The sequence below is a fragment of the Brassica oleracea genome, chromosome C6 (assembly GCF_000695525.1).
Source record: "Brassica oleracea var. oleracea cultivar TO1000 chromosome C6, BOL, whole genome shotgun sequence".
In the NCBI taxonomy this organism is placed as follows: domain Eukaryota; kingdom Viridiplantae; phylum Streptophyta; class Magnoliopsida; order Brassicales; family Brassicaceae; genus Brassica; species Brassica oleracea.
In genome coordinates, this window is record NC_027753.1 from 12476127 (window position 1) to 12490670 (window position 14544).

General features: G+C 39.2%; 3 protein-coding genes across 4 annotated transcripts; 2 read left to right on the top strand and 1 right to left on the bottom strand.

Moving 5' to 3' along the window:
* The first annotated feature begins 8654 nt into the window (after positions 1-8654).
* On the top strand, positions 8655-10472 carry LOC106299992. Of its 2 annotated transcripts, none has more exons than XM_013736024.1 (3): positions 8655-8778; positions 9130-9629; positions 10098-10472. In XM_013736024.1, the coding sequence occupies exons 2-3, from the start codon at positions 9130-9132 to the stop codon at positions 10165-10167; spliced, it is 570 nt and encodes a 189-aa protein (XP_013591478.1). In that variant the 5' UTR covers positions 8655-8778; the 3' UTR covers positions 10168-10472. The 2 variants fall into 2 exon arrangements, with proteins under 2 accessions (XP_013591478.1, XP_013591477.1); XM_013736023.1 differs by lacking the exon at positions 10098-10472 and adding an exon at positions 9714-9898.
* Positions 10473-10708: 236 nt separating this feature from the next.
* On the top strand, positions 10709-11953 carry LOC106299993. The gene is made up of 2 exons (XM_013736025.1): positions 10709-11217; positions 11688-11953. The coding sequence occupies exons 1-2, from the start codon at positions 10814-10816 to the stop codon at positions 11800-11802; spliced, it is 519 nt and encodes a 172-aa protein (XP_013591479.1). The 5' UTR covers positions 10709-10813; the 3' UTR covers positions 11803-11953.
* Positions 11939-14083, bottom strand: LOC106299990 (putative methylesterase 14, chloroplastic). Its single transcript, XM_013736022.1, has 5 exons — positions 13628-14083; positions 12904-13146; positions 12687-12830; positions 12465-12599; positions 11939-12371 (listed from the first exon to the last, which is right to left on the bottom strand). Exons 1-5 carry the CDS (start codon positions 13871-13873, stop codon positions 12099-12101), a joined length of 1041 nt encoding a protein of 346 aa, XP_013591476.1. The 5' UTR covers positions 13874-14083; the 3' UTR covers positions 11939-12098.
* Positions 14084-14544: the final 461 nt, after the last annotated feature.

The following is a 14544-nucleotide window of genomic DNA, read 5'->3' on the forward strand; positions in this document are numbered from 1 at the left end:
AGTTGAGAAATGAGGTTTTGGGGATAAGATTTCAAATTTTGAAAAATAAAAAAATTAAAATTTTCAAAGGATAAACTTAGAAAGATGCTATTTTGGTCATTTTAGCTTTTGAGTGCTATTTTGTGATATAAACTTAGAAAGATGCTATTTTGGAGATTTACCCAAACTAAAAAGTACTTATTAGATTAGATATGATCGACAGTTCTTCTTTATTATGGTCCGCATAGAGTTTTGAAGAATGTAAGGTTGTTTAAAACTGGGCAAATTTGTTTGAGATATCGTAAGCAGAAGCTACAAACATTTTCCACACAATGCAAGAGAACATGTTGTCGTCAACGGCGAACCCATAAATTTTTTTATGTGGGGTCATAAATATAAAAAATAGAAAAATAAAGGTCATTAAGAGAGTTGAACCCGGGTTTGTGGGTTCATTTACTACTTTTTCAACCAAAACTACCAGTGTCAACTAATGTACATAGCTTAAAATTTTAGGTTTTATTTTTTTTGTGGTGTCAAGTGACCCCACATCACTACACGTGGGTCCGCCCCTGGCTGTCGTGGTTTGGACACTGTTTGCTTTGACGTGGAAATAAATAGTAATTTATTTTTATCGAAATAGCAAATGCAAAAGTTTGTTAGGAAAAAAGAGAGCAAATGGTTTGATTGCTAAATCTAAAGGACATTGTAGAAGACACTCACATATGCTAAGCTTTACAAGACTGATCTTAGCAATTATCCGCGTGGCAGAATCACTCTAAAAGTTTGGCAAACAATGAATTGTCAAAATCTTCAATTATTGTTTTACACTCCTCCATGTATTGTTTTTGGGCTTATATACATAGCTCAGGAGTAATTAAGTTAGTAACCATAACAACCCGATGGATATGATATGTTACATAATATGCTCTGAAGTTCCAAAACTACTCTTCTCTTGCGCGTTGAAAGCCAAATCGTCACATATCTTCACTTTTGCCAAGAAACTGCAATTTCATAAACACATTTTCCTGCTTGCTTTCTCTTATGATAAACGAGTGCGAAAGTCATATTTTGCAAATGTGTTTAAGGGCATCTGTTGCGAAACGGAGGACGAGACGCCAACAATCGGAAAGCCCCAAACGGAAGCCGATAACCTGTGGAAGTGAGAGACATGTGGTGTTTGGGTTTCGGCGCCGTAAACCTTTGAGGCGAGAGTTGAACGTGGACAATTGACACCGACATAAACAAGGTAAAACATTTATTTTTTAAGAGTTATCGATCTCACAAGATTCGATGGTATGCCTTCTTGAGTGAGAAATAACTGACATCGCCTTGCAGCTTTGGCGGAAAAAAGTTTGGTAAATTAAATATTTTCTTTTATTGGTCGTGAACTTACTATTACACTTGAACAAACTAGACTATCGATAGCTGATTATAGTATAGAACCCCTTATGTCGGAAACGTAAAACCAGATGGAAGCTTGTATGTATATGATGTATGTCCATATAAGATGTCCTAAGAAGCTATGAAAAATTGCAACTGTTTACGGCTACGTCATATATGTATTTAGAGACTGAATTTATCAGTGTAAGAAAACACATCGTTTCATCTTGTACTATACTATAGCTATAATGGAAGTAGTATAGTGTATGTGTTTAAAAGCACCGCTTCCAGTTAACGGTTACCTAACCATTCTATTAGGTTTTTATATATATAATAGTTATATTTTGCAGTACCAGTGCTTTAATTGTAACACCTCCAATATTTACACACCACAGGATTATCGTGTGTTGCAACACATGTCCTTATGGAACTTAATTGAAAAGGGAGCCTGAACAATGCATCCCAACTAACAGAAGACGATCTTGGCACTGCAACACAAACATACGCAGTAGAAGCTTTCTCATGCTTCAACCCCGACTACCTCCAGCAATTTCCTGTGGAGTGATATTTATAAGTTTTACTTACCTACCCTGTTTCAACTTTTAATGTTATCGTATCTGTGTAACCAAACGTTAAGAGCAACTCCCTTATTGATGGGGGGGGGGGAGGGAGATGCTATTGTATACATTATCGTTCATGTTACCTTGTTGCGTATCCACTATAGTCGCCTCCACTTGAACCACTTGTTATGCCTTCTCCAACAAAATGTTTTCCCATAGCAACCTCGGCGAACTATACTATATCACATATTGTATACTAAAATTTCCACTCTTATTGTCCTTATATGTCATGTTAGCATATATATGTCTCGTGTATCGTACAGTCCAATACTTTCAAGCCTTTTATGGTCACCACTGCTATAAAGTTTATCTTATTGAATTGGAGTTCACCTTCGCGCCCCAGAAACACCTAGGCTGATGGTCTCTTTAACTTTTGTGGTGCTAATACTATGTCATATATATTATAGTATAGTGTTGCCTATCGTGTAATACACTTACAAAAAACGTTGCGTTGCGTTTCCAATTACATGAATATAGTAAGCTAATGGTTACAATAGAAATGTGCCACTCTCCTTATCTTCACGCGCATGCGAGTGCAATGCGAAGAAGGTCAAGATTTGGCTCTAATTGTCACATCCCATGACTTCCAATTTTTTTTTTTTGTAAAAGGCTTTCAATTTAAGTTGCAGGAAAAAAAAATAAAAAGTTACAAACCTAATAAAAGGCTAGTGTAGCAAGGTCAGCAGACCCAATAAAGTTATTTATAAGAAGACATATCAATAGAACTTGGACCCAGAGCCCAGAATGTGATTAAATGAAGAAGTTTCAGAGGCCCACTTGTAGCCCAGCAGAAGAACTTGATCGTCATCAGTTGCAGAGAAGACGTTGGCGAAGAAGAACTTGATCGTCATCAGTTCGCTCCAACCAAAGTTTCATCATAAAGCTAGAAGATCGAGGGTTTGATTCTCTGAATCCTATTTCGGATTAGTCTGTCTAGGTTGCTAATGATCGAATCTGGTGATCTGAAGATAGTTCGGTGAAGTCGTTCTCACACCAGATGGAATAGATGGTAGATTGTCAACAGAGGAGAGTAAGTCGCTTTCCATGTTTGCTCCCAGTTAATTGCGCTAATTGAGTCACTGTTGCATCCCAATTTCGCAGCGGACGCAAGCTCCGGTGGGAAGCAATCACAGACCAAATCGCATATGCAAATGGGCAATCAAAGAACAAATGATTTATGGATTATGGATAAGAGTTGCAGAGGAGACAAGTCAGAGATACATCGAGGCCCCAGCTGATCATTATGTCTTTCTTTGGGAATCTATCTAGCATCACAAGCCACATCAAGAAGCTTTGCCTTGGGATTCCATAGGAGGGCCAAACCAGTTGTGACCAATTAACATTTGTGATGATGCCTCATAGGTAAGTGTACACTGCGCCAATTGAGAAAGTGTTGCTAGTCTTTCCTGCAATTTCCCATTCGTAGTATATAATCTTCATCTTCCGTTAGGACTAGAGTTGTTAGGTATGCCTGAAGCTAAAGTTGATTCTCTATTCTAGCAGGTGGTAGCATCCAGTTGCCATTAGTAGACAGTGAGACCAATGTAGCTTGTTGCGGAATTCCCAGTCGAGATGAAGCCGCATTTAGAAACGTATAGATACTACCAACGAAGACCAATTATCGTGCCAAAATCGTGTAGTAAGACCATTCCCAACTCTACATATAATCAATGGAAAAATCATATCCCTCCCTTTGATGAGTTTGTTTTGCAAGCTATGAGAATTTGGAGTTTTGCTTGATTGTCCAGTAGTTACTTATTGATCTTCTTAGAATGACTTCTTTGAACCAGGAAACCCAAACAGAATCTTCCCCGAAGAACATCAACCAAACAAGCTTTAGGATGCACACCTTATTCCATGTAGCCAAGTCACAAATTCCCAGTCCTCCTTGCTCCTTAGTGTTCGTAACTTTATCCCACGAGATCCGGGCTGAGTGACTCCCCTCTAGTCCACCATTCCAAAGAAAAGCTCCACACATTGAGTTTATTACTTTTACGCAAGCCTTTAGAAGTATGAAAGAGGAGCACCAGAAGGTAGATATCCCTGAGATGAATGTCTTTATAAGGAGTAGTCGACCCGCAAAAGATAGTGTTTTAACTGTCCAAGAACTGAACTTTGCTTTGACCTGTTGAATTAGGGGCTGGCAGATATGGAGAGACAGGTTTTTCGAAGAGAGAGGCACTCCAAAATACCGCATAGGAAGAGAAGCACAAGTCATACCAGTTGAGGCTTGGATAGTCGCAATTTCTTCTTCTGTTAATCCCAAAGCAAAGAAGCTCATTTTTTTGAAACTAACCGTAAGACCAGATCACTGCTCAAACTCATGAAGTGTCCTCAGCACAGTCTGCACTGACTCAATTGATCCATCAATAAAAATCAACAAATCATTAGAAAATGAAAGGTGGGTGAGCTTCATTTGGTGGCAGTTTTGATGATATGCAAGTTTTCCTTCCTCTGTGACTTTATTAAGCATCAATGACAAGCTGTTCATATCAATTACAAAAAGGTAAGGAGACAAAGGGTCACCTTGTCTCAACCCTCTTCTTCCCTTGAAATAACCATTAAAGTGTCATTATAACCCATAGTGAAATTGTAGTGCAGATACAAGCTTTCAACCAGCTGACAAATCGGGAGGGGAGATGAAGCGCATCTAAACAAGAGAAGAGGAAGTCCCACAATAAAGTATCAAATGCTTTAGAAATATCCACCTTCAAGGTAATTCTCTTAGGTGCCTTATTCTTATGGTAGCCATTGACAAGTTCACTAGAAAGCATTGTGTTCTCAACTAAAAGCCTATCTTTGACAAACGTTATTTGATTTGGCACAATAAGATCCCGTAGAATAGGTTTTAGCCGAGAGACAAGTAGTCTTGAAATCACCTTATAGAGGGTATTAAGGCATGATATAGGTTTGTAGTCGACAATACGGGAGGCTCCTGGGAATTTAAGGACTAAAGTCAGGATCGTAGAGTTCGCAGAAGCTGGTAGGAACGATGAGTGAAAGAAGTGAGTAATAGAGTTAATCACTTCCTCTCCCAATATACCCCATGCAGCCTTAAAAAAAACTGGAAGAGAGACCATCAGGCCCTGGTGCCTTGTTAGGATTTAATTTGAACATGATTTTGGTTATCTCCTCCGAAGCTGGAATCACTAACATTTGATTCTGATGTGACATGGAACATCTGAATGGAGTAAGCGAGTGAAACAAAGCGATATGGGTGAACTGGCGTCTCAAGATTGAGCCTTCTGGACCAAGTACAGACTTGAAATGGCAAACTGCAAGATGACTCATCTCTAACGGGTCAACTATAATATCTCCCGAAGCCAGTAAGAACGACCGGATCATTATAGCTCACCCTTACTTGACTTATCCTTTGAAAGAAGGTAGTATTTTGATCTCCTAGGTTTAACCAGTTAATTCTTGATTTCTGCTTGAAGTAACTTTCCTCTATCTGTCTCAGGAAGTGCCATTTTTGATTTAAGATGGACTCTTGGAGGAATGACTCCGCCGATGGTGACTCAAGTGATTGAACCTGCAAAATTTGAAGTAAACGGTAAGTTTCTTTCACTCTCTCTTGGATATTGGAATAGTTATCTCTATTTAAGTGTTTTAGCTCTCTCTTTATAGTCTTTAGTTTCCAACACAAACTTGCAAGATCTGTGCACGTACTTCCGGCATGAATCCAAGCATCCTGAACCACTTGGTGAAAATTTGCGTGTTTAGTAAGGTAGTTTAGGAAATTTGAAAGGTTGGATATTGGCTTTAGGTAGTTGGAAGGCTAGGTCAATAAGGCAAGGGGAGTGATCAGAAATCATAGGGGCAAGGAAGAAGGAGGTAGTGTGTGGAAAAGACTGCAGAGATGCATAGTTGAGAAGCACCTTGTCAAGCTTCTTCGTAATGGGTAAGGCATGATGTTTATTCAACCAGGAGAAGCAGGGTCCTTGATATCTTGAATCAAACATTCCCAATTTCAGAAGAGTGTCTTTGAATTGGTATAAGGAAGTGGAGTTGTTGTAATCGAATGACACAGACTGCTCCGTAACATGAAGGATATGATTAAAGTCACCTCCGATCATCCATGGTTTACAATCAAGGTCTAAGACTGAGTGAAGATGGGTTAATTCTGTCCAAAAGGTATGTTCGATCCTGACTTGTATTAGCTGCGTAAATAGTTGTGAAAATGATAGCTTGCAGTCCCGGAATTTTGATTTCACAAGTAACTTGTTGTCGAGACTGGGAGATGATCGAAACAATGAGAGGGTTACGCCAAATGATAATCACCCTTCCGTCGTCATCAGATTGGTGGTTAGAAGCAAAGTTCCATCTTGGAAAGAGAGAGGACATGATATGGGTCAGTGAAAGTTTTTTGATATGTGTCTCTAGTAAAGCTCCAAAAAGTGGCTGCTGACTATTAATCCATGAAACAAAAAGCCGATGTTTGTCCGGATCATTTAAACCGCAGACATTCCAAAAAAGAGTTTGACACTCATTAGGAAGAAAACTTAGGTTCCCCATGAGAATGAAGAGAACCTAAGGACGAAGAACAAAAAAGGTTAACAGAAGCTGGGTCAACAAGGTTAGGGCAGAAGAAACCGGCTCTGCAACTCCTGAAGAAAGAGTGGTAGTTGCAGGATTTTGATTTTTTGAGGGCGCTGGGAGTGTGAGGGTTTTTTGTTGATGGGGAGGTGATAGAGTTGGAGAGGATCAGGAACATTTTAAGAAGGGTCTAGGAAGGTCATGTGGGCTTTGGTGTGTATTTAGAATGGCAAAAGGATTAGAAGAGATTGGAATAGGGGCAGTAGGTAGCTTTATGTAGTGAGTTTTTTGGGTATTGGGTTTAGGGATAGAGAATGAATTCTCAGTTTCCATAAGGGACGATTTAGAATGGGTTGGCTTTGAGGATGAAGTTGCAGGTGGAGAGGAGTTCCCTGAATTAGAACCAGTTCCTACTTCACCCAAGTGCTTCTTAGTATTATGATTCTTTACTGCCACATATTGAAATTACGAAGCTGACTCCTCTGATGATTTTTTTTTCTTCAGGTTTTTTCGCTGTATCATTTCCTTTAGCAGCCGACGCAGCAGGGGGAACTGGGAGCTTTAAGCAATTACACACTATGTGGTCAAGCTCTTTGCAGTGGGAGCATGTATGGGGAGCCAAGGATATGATACCAACACTTCAACCACTTCACCACTCTGACGTTCAAACTCAACTACACACTCGGAAGAGGTTTAGTAAGATCCACCTCAACTTTGACATGAGATATCATTAAACTGACCAGATTCAGGGTGAAGGCATCAGTTTTTTTGGGTCTCCAACCAGTCCTGCAACAAGACTTAACCCATCTTTATGTCTGAGATCCAATGGCATTCCAGTGAGATGAGCCCAAATTTTTATGGAGTCCATGGTCGTGGGCATCGCTGAGATAGTAGACTACCATAAAGCAGTATGAAACATAATGTCTCCTACATACCAGATGGACTTCACCAGGATCTTATTTCTCAGGTACTCACTCGGGATTCTCACAATTGTTGTTCTATTGAGAGAGTTGATTTGGATTTCTAGCTTGTTTCCTTTGCCCCACATATGCCACAGAGGGGATGTTTGAGGCGGTAGTTAGTATATGCTGGACAGGGGAGGCCATCTCCACATCTGCAAAAGCAGAAGAGGACTGAAGGTTACTTGAAGAGGATTTATGGGGGTGAAGGATAATGACATCAGGGTTAGGGTTTTGAGGGTTTTGATTTTCAGACAGAAAGGTTACAGCTCGTTGTGAGGACATAACCAAAGCCTCACTTGGAGCAGTGGTCACAGTTCCCAAAACTAGAACAGTCTCTTCAGATCCAACAGATGGAATAGCAGTAGTATATGCAGCCTTAGAAATAATTTCTAGAGGCAGCGAGAGGGATGACTGAAACACAGAGATAACAATAGTTGAGGTTGCGGAAGATAAAGTTGACTTGGTGGAGGAAAGTTTTGGGGATTTAGTACATAGAAGAGGGAATTGAACAAGGGAAAATGGAGAGATAGGGTCGGGGGAGGGGCTCAGGAAGGTGGATGAGGGGAGGAGAATGTTCGCCAGTGGTAAGGTTCGCCGGATTCATGTCGAAAACGCGGCAGGGAAGCTTCCAAAAATTGTGCATGGAAAAACATGTCAAGATTGTGCATGGAAAAATATGTCAGAGAGAATTTGACTTTATTTTCCAATTTACTATGGTTATATTTTTTTTATTTTGGGGTATTATAAATATTGATCAAATTCACCCTATTAACAAACAATATATTATTTATGATCAATGCTATTGAATGAACCGGTATTAGCAACGTTTTTTTTAAATCTTGTAAATAGTAAATTAGTAACCATAAGTCCATAGCCACTATTAGCATTCTTTAGTTTGAACAGGCATTACGGTTCAGGTAGTTGATTGATTATCAGATCAGAAGAAAAGAAAGCAAGTTCCGACATTTGAACACCCAACCAAAATGATTTGAATTGATTCTGGAAATCATATTTAGCAGATTTTAGTACAATCATCGTAAAATGCAAACCATTTTATGTCGGGTCGGTTTCTAAAACATGAGTGAAAATCAAAACGGGACCCACACACGCACCGCTTCTTACTTATGTCTCACCTTTTCATCGCCAAGGCAATTTATCAAAGTTTTTTTTTATCACATTATTTTTTTTTGTTTCCCATCTCTCTCTCTCTCTCTCTCTCCTCTCTCTCTCTCTCTCTCTCTCTCTGCGCTTACGCCGGCATTTTCTCCGTTAATCGCTTCGTCGTCTCTCAGATCCGCCAGGTGAGTCGCGAGTCTCTTACCCTTTTAGCCATCTGATACCTTATTTCTCACTTTATGTTTTTTTTTTTCACTGTTTCGTTGTAAATCTGAAGGTGAAACAAAGTTGAACTTACTATGTAGAGTGGTTGTAAATTTCGTAGCTTGGTTAGTTGTTAACCTATTTTACTAGCTAATTCAATGATTTTTTTTTTTGTAATTTTTGTTTTTCTCTGCTTTTATTTGGCTGCATTCAGTCCATATTTTCTTGACAAATCAGAGAACAAATTAAATTTTGATACCTTTTGTTTCGATATCTGCATATTGGTTTCTTCAAAAAAAATGACGTGATTTGGTGATGAACTCTTTCCGCAGATGTTATTTGCAGCAGAAGGAGGAGGATTCTTCTCTTCATCAGCTTCCGGGTATAGCAACGGTCTAGCCCTTCTTCTACTTGGCCATAAGAATGAACAAAAACCTGTGAGGGTATCACCTTGGAGCCATTACCATTTGATAGCCGAAGACTCTGATACCAAGTTTCACTCGGATTTATCTAAGAATTGGCTCTCACGTCGCTGTACTTCCCTTATATGCTTTGGTCGTAAATCTGATAGTCAGCCACAGGAATTTCCTTCTGACAGCGAGGGGAAGAAGGATCATGCACCACCACCGAGTGTTGACTATAACTGTGAAGTCAGTAATAGGTTTGCACTTAAGAGCAGCTTGAAGAAAAGATCTTCATTTAGCGGTGTTGTTCTTGCTGATGGTGATGATCTGAGTAGAGACGGCGTCCTGGATCATGCTGACAGAAGGAAAGTGCAGTGGCCTGACACCTGTGGAATTGAGATTGCTGAGGTCAGAGAATTTGAGCCTAGGTACGGATGCTTTCTCTTATGAAATTACATCCCTTGAAAGTGTTGTATGCGTGGCTAATAGATGTTGGTTTTGGCGTATGTTAGAGTATGGAATAACCAATGTTCCATAAAAGCAGATGCAGAAACAACTGACTTCATGGTTTCGGAACATCCTTTTATCATGATTTTACCACATTCTTCCATGTAAAGTTTAGATCATTGCCTGATATTTGATAACACTCTAAATTATGAATAAGCTGCAGTTTAATAAAACAAGAAAATATATTTAACTTATTTGTTCTTGAATAGATACTACTCAGAGTTTCCCTTATGTAGACTAGTAATATTTATACACAATGGTTTGTCTTCTTCTATAGAAGTTGCGTTGTAGACTTGTAGTTGTGCAATCATTCAGGTTGTCTTTCTTTTCTTGTTGTCATACCAAGAACCAATATGTTGAAAACATTTTTGCTATGATTGAATTTGCAGTGAAGTGGATGAATCAGATAATGAGTTGTATCACGGAAATAGAAAAAGTTGTATGTGTGCAATCATGTAACCAGAATCTCCCTTAATGGTATTGGCCAACATATAAACTCAAACAAAGCAGAAGCTAAAAGACATGTTTTCAGAGACAGAGAGGGCTTTCAATCGCAGCTCATATAGTTGAGGTAGATGCTCACCAACTTCTTGTCCTCTCTTTTCATGCGCACCTTTGATATATGAAGAGAGAGAGAGAGAGAGAGAAAGAGAAAGAGATATAAGATTGGATAAGAAGAAGAACTTTTGGATGTGTACCTTTTGTAGCCACTTGTCAACTACGTGAGATTGATTATTCAATGTACAACCATCTCTCTTAATGCTTATGTCCTGTCTTGTAAAGATAAATCCACACCACAGCTTTTGGAGTTGAAAATCCAACAAAAATCTTTGTACTTCCCTTTTTTTAGTTTTGTGTTTATAACTTCAGAATTTAGATACAGTGTAACTCAAAGGTTTAACTGTGGTCCAGTCGCTATCCACGCGCGTGGGATGATTCCGAACCACCATTTGACAAAAGATCATTTGTGCAAAACTGTGTGCGACTTGGCGATATTTCATCCACACACACATTACCAAAAGACGCACTACAGAACCATTCCATTAGAACACAACCTGAAAATTTGCAGACAATTCAAAGTTAAAAGAAAGGCATTAAACAAAAGATGTCATTAGCTTCGCCGATTCAATGCATCAGAATTATAAATCCATCTTCTTCTTCTTCATCTTCTTTGACGACTTCGTCGTCTTTGAGATTCTCAACGAGTAAGCCATGTGTATTCATCATCAGATGTTCTCAGGCCGAAGGTCCCCTGAGAAGGCCCTCTGCTCCTCCTACTCTCCGGGAGCCTTCACCTCCCCAAAAACCTGTGCTTCCTATGCCGTCTTCTTCTCCTCCACCACCGCAGAAAGCTGTGGCTGTTGACGGTAAGAGCGTAGTAACTACGGTGGAGTTTCAGAGGCAGAAAGCTAAAGAGCTTCAGGATTACTTTAAGCAGAAGAAGCTTGAAGCTGCTGGTCAAGGTCCCTTTTTTGGTTTCCAACCCAAAAACGAGATCTCCAATGGAAGGTACTTCCTTTTTGCCATTTTTTTTTAACTAATGATCTCAGTCCTGGAATTTGATTGCTATGTTCTACTAATAATATTATATAGAGAGATGAATTTGATAATTGTGAGTCCTGAATACTTGTAGTTAGAGAACAGACTGTCTGCAATTTGATGATGTTTAATGTTTTATTCATAAGCTAAATATGTATCCATTATGATGGATGGATACATTAGTTTGCAAATGTTGTTTGCATTTGAGGGCAGTTCTGGTTTAAGCTGATGTTTCTTCATTTGCAGCATAAGTATTCAAATTTAGACATACAGAGCTTAAAGTTGATTTTTGCCTCGTCTTTGGATTTGTCCCATATGATTGAAAACTCATTTTCTCGGTGTTTTAAAGCATCCATATCTTGCTATACTGCGGTTGCTTCCACAATTAGTTAGCACTTGCTGGACATGAGATATCTCTCTCTCTCTCTCTCTGTTTGCAGGTGGGCTATGTTTGGTTTTGCGGTGGGGATGCTGACAGAGTATGCAACAGGATCAGACCTTGTCGACCAAGTTAAAATCCTTCTCTCCAATTTCGGCATTCTAGACTTGGAATAATAATAATAAAAAGAGTGTTGTTGGTGTTATATAGATATATGATCCTTTCTCTCATTCCTTATGTTCAATCTTCTTCTCCTTGTTTATTCTTCCTCCTGTATATGCATCCCCTAAAGATCTTTTAATACAGGGCCCTTTTGTTGTTCAACCACTTTTATCTTTCAAATGTTATAAGTATGATCTATGGATCGATTCTAAAAATTGTGTACAATAACATAAATGGTCCCAAAGAAAAGAAAAGTATTCTCAAACCAGAATATGTTCAATATCCTCTCCAAAGATGGTCTCAGATGATCTCAAGGAATCTGTGCAATCTCGAGAAGGATCTTGTGTAGAGACTGAGGCTTTGAGAAGAAAGGAGAATGATCACTTCCTTTGATCTTGTACACTCCTTCAGGGCTGTTCTCTCTCACTAGCTTCTCTTGAACGTCTGGTGAGAGCGCTAGGTCGTCTAGTGTCTGAACATAGAATCTTCTCCCTTTCCCGTATCTTTCTGCGGTCAGTGTTACCTTCTCCATCATTGGTCCAAGTGGTACAGGTCGCATCGACATCATTGCCAGTGCTATATCCTGAAAACCACTCACCAAGAATCAATTAAAAAGGTGTACACTTTGGTTAGTGATTACCAATAAAAAACGCTAACTCAGTGTGTAAAGCTGTACCCTGTTGGGTGATTGATTAAAATACAAGCCTTTCATGTGTTGTTTCTCAAACATGAACCCTGTAGGAGGCTCATCTTTTCCATTGCCATAGATCAAGAACTGGGACTCTTTCATGAACTTCTCTGCGGAACCAAGCTGCAGCATTGTAGACAGTTTCTCACAATATGCCATGGCGTTTTCTATAATGGATGAATGAGCTAAAAGAATGTTTATTATTGTTACCTCTTCAGAGAAAACATCAAAGGGTCTTTGGCCATTAGAAACCATGGTTGCACATACGAATATAGCTTTGGAGATTTTCTCAGGAAACCGCTCTAAAGCGTATGAAATGGACGCACCTCCAGTGCTATGACCAACCAGAATAACCTGCATATAACCAACAAACTCGTATCTCTCATTATCCCAAATCAAACGAATGTTCCTTCAAACAAAGTCTAACCTTGTCTTCTTCAGGGAGATTTTCGAGGTACTCGATCAATGGTTTTGAGTAGTCCTCCAAGGTAGAGACAGTGTTCGTGTCAGTCATATTAAAACCAGATCCAGTGAGGTCCACTGTAATAGGAGAGAGTCCTGACTCATCCAGTGAAGCAACGATTTTGTACCAACACCACGCCCCAAAGCCTTCACCGTGCACCAAGACGAATTTCTTCACTGTCAAGCTCTCTGATGAAAAATCTGGTACCTGAAGAAAGAAGGAAAGTAGATACATGAGTCAAAACTAAGCTTCTATAATCATACATTGTCATAGCATCTAAAATCAATTACAGGACTTTAAGAAACAAAGAGGAGAGACAAAAGTGTTTCAGACAATAACAAAGGATATCAGTACATTCATAGGCTTTTATAGCTCATCTGGTCCCAATCCAATGTCAGTATCAGAGTAAACAACATTTATTTTCTGGATAAAGTTAGCATTTCCAACCGATAAGTTACGAATCTCTGCGCACTTTCAACATCTCTTTTCTAATTTTAAACAAAAAGAATCTTATAAAAAGTTCCCAACAATCATTAAACCCAAAAAAAGGCAAAGGACCCAGTCGAAATAATCATTACATCATCATATATATAAAATGATTAGATGAGTAAAAGATTTGAACTTTCCAGGAAAAGATTCACACTTTGTTGTGATTAAGAAGCAGTAGACAGTAGTGAGAAGAGAGAACCTGCTTGCCATTAGAAAAGGGGTCAGAGAGGGTGCGTTGTTTCCTGGTGCTAGTAGACCCGACCCGTCTAGACATGGATCCGTCGAATCTCTGAGAAAGCTGAGTCTGATGAATGGCCATGGACAGAGCTCGGCGATGCAACATCTCTTCATCAGCGAGCAGTTTCCTCTGAGAGCGATTCATTCTCTTGCTCTTAGATCCGTCTTTGCTGTCTTTCTTCATCATGGACATGATCTTGTTACCCATCCTTTCTTCCGAATCAAGACCCAGAAAGCTGAATTTCGAGTTTCACAGGACGGGAATTCAAAGAAATTCTGGCATGTTTTCTCGAGAAAGTCAAAGTTCGTTACGTTTGCCCTAGATGGGATCAAGCAATCGCCTTATTACTTGACTTCCAGAGAGAGAGAGAGAGAGAGAAGGTGACGGAAGCAATTGGTCATTTCATTCAAAAAAAAAAAAAAAAATTCGGTCATTAACTGCGTTATACAGTTGTTTCTGAATTTTTGTACCACCGCAAGAAAAAAAAGAGAGGACAGAGACGGATTTGGACATAAAAGCGAGCAAAACGAAGTGTGTTGATGCTGTAGATAGATTAGAGATTTCATCTTCCTTCCAGAGTGTCATTTTTTTCTGAACTGGAAAGTCAAAATATAATTTTACTTCGGTGGAATGTAGAAACGAGGATTTGACCTTTTTTCAACATACTGGATTCCGTCAAAACATTACATGTGTCGTGTATTCCATTTTGTTAAAAGATATATACCTCAACATACTGGAATTGATTTTGGTAAAGACATTTTAGCTTCTCTCTATTTTCATTTGTTTGTTCAAAAAAAATACTATTTTCATTTATTAGTATTGGTCGGGTTCGGATAATAACATTTCAGGGGTTCGATTCAAAATTGTATTGCGTCCTA

Excerpts from the sequence above, each read along its gene's own strand:
- LOC106299990 (XM_013736022.1), bottom strand. The coding sequence starts at position 13,873 with ATGGGTAACAAGATCATGTCCATGATGAAGAAAGACAGCAAAGACGGA. Across the intron at positions 13,147-13,627 it reads CCTTTTCTAATGGCAAGCAG|GTACCAGATTTTTCATCAGA; the intron begins GTTCTCTCTTCT and ends TTCTTTCTTCAG. Across the intron at positions 12,600-12,686 it reads TTGATGTTTTCTCTGAAGAG|CTTGGTTCCGCAGAGAAGTT; the intron begins GTAACAATAATA and ends ACAATGCTGCAG.
- LOC106299993 (XM_013736025.1), top strand. The coding sequence starts at position 10,814 with ATGTCATTAGCTTCGCCGATTCAATGCATCAGAATTATAAATCCATCT. Across the intron at positions 11,218-11,687 it reads AACGAGATCTCCAATGGAAG|GTGGGCTATGTTTGGTTTTG; the intron begins GTACTTCCTTTT and ends CTCTGTTTGCAG.
- LOC106299992 (XM_013736023.1), top strand. The coding sequence starts at position 9,130 with ATGTTATTTGCAGCAGAAGGAGGAGGATTCTTCTCTTCATCAGCTTCC. Across the intron at positions 9,630-9,713 it reads GTCAGAGAATTTGAGCCTAG|AGTATGGAATAACCAATGTT; the intron begins GTACGGATGCTT and ends GGCGTATGTTAG.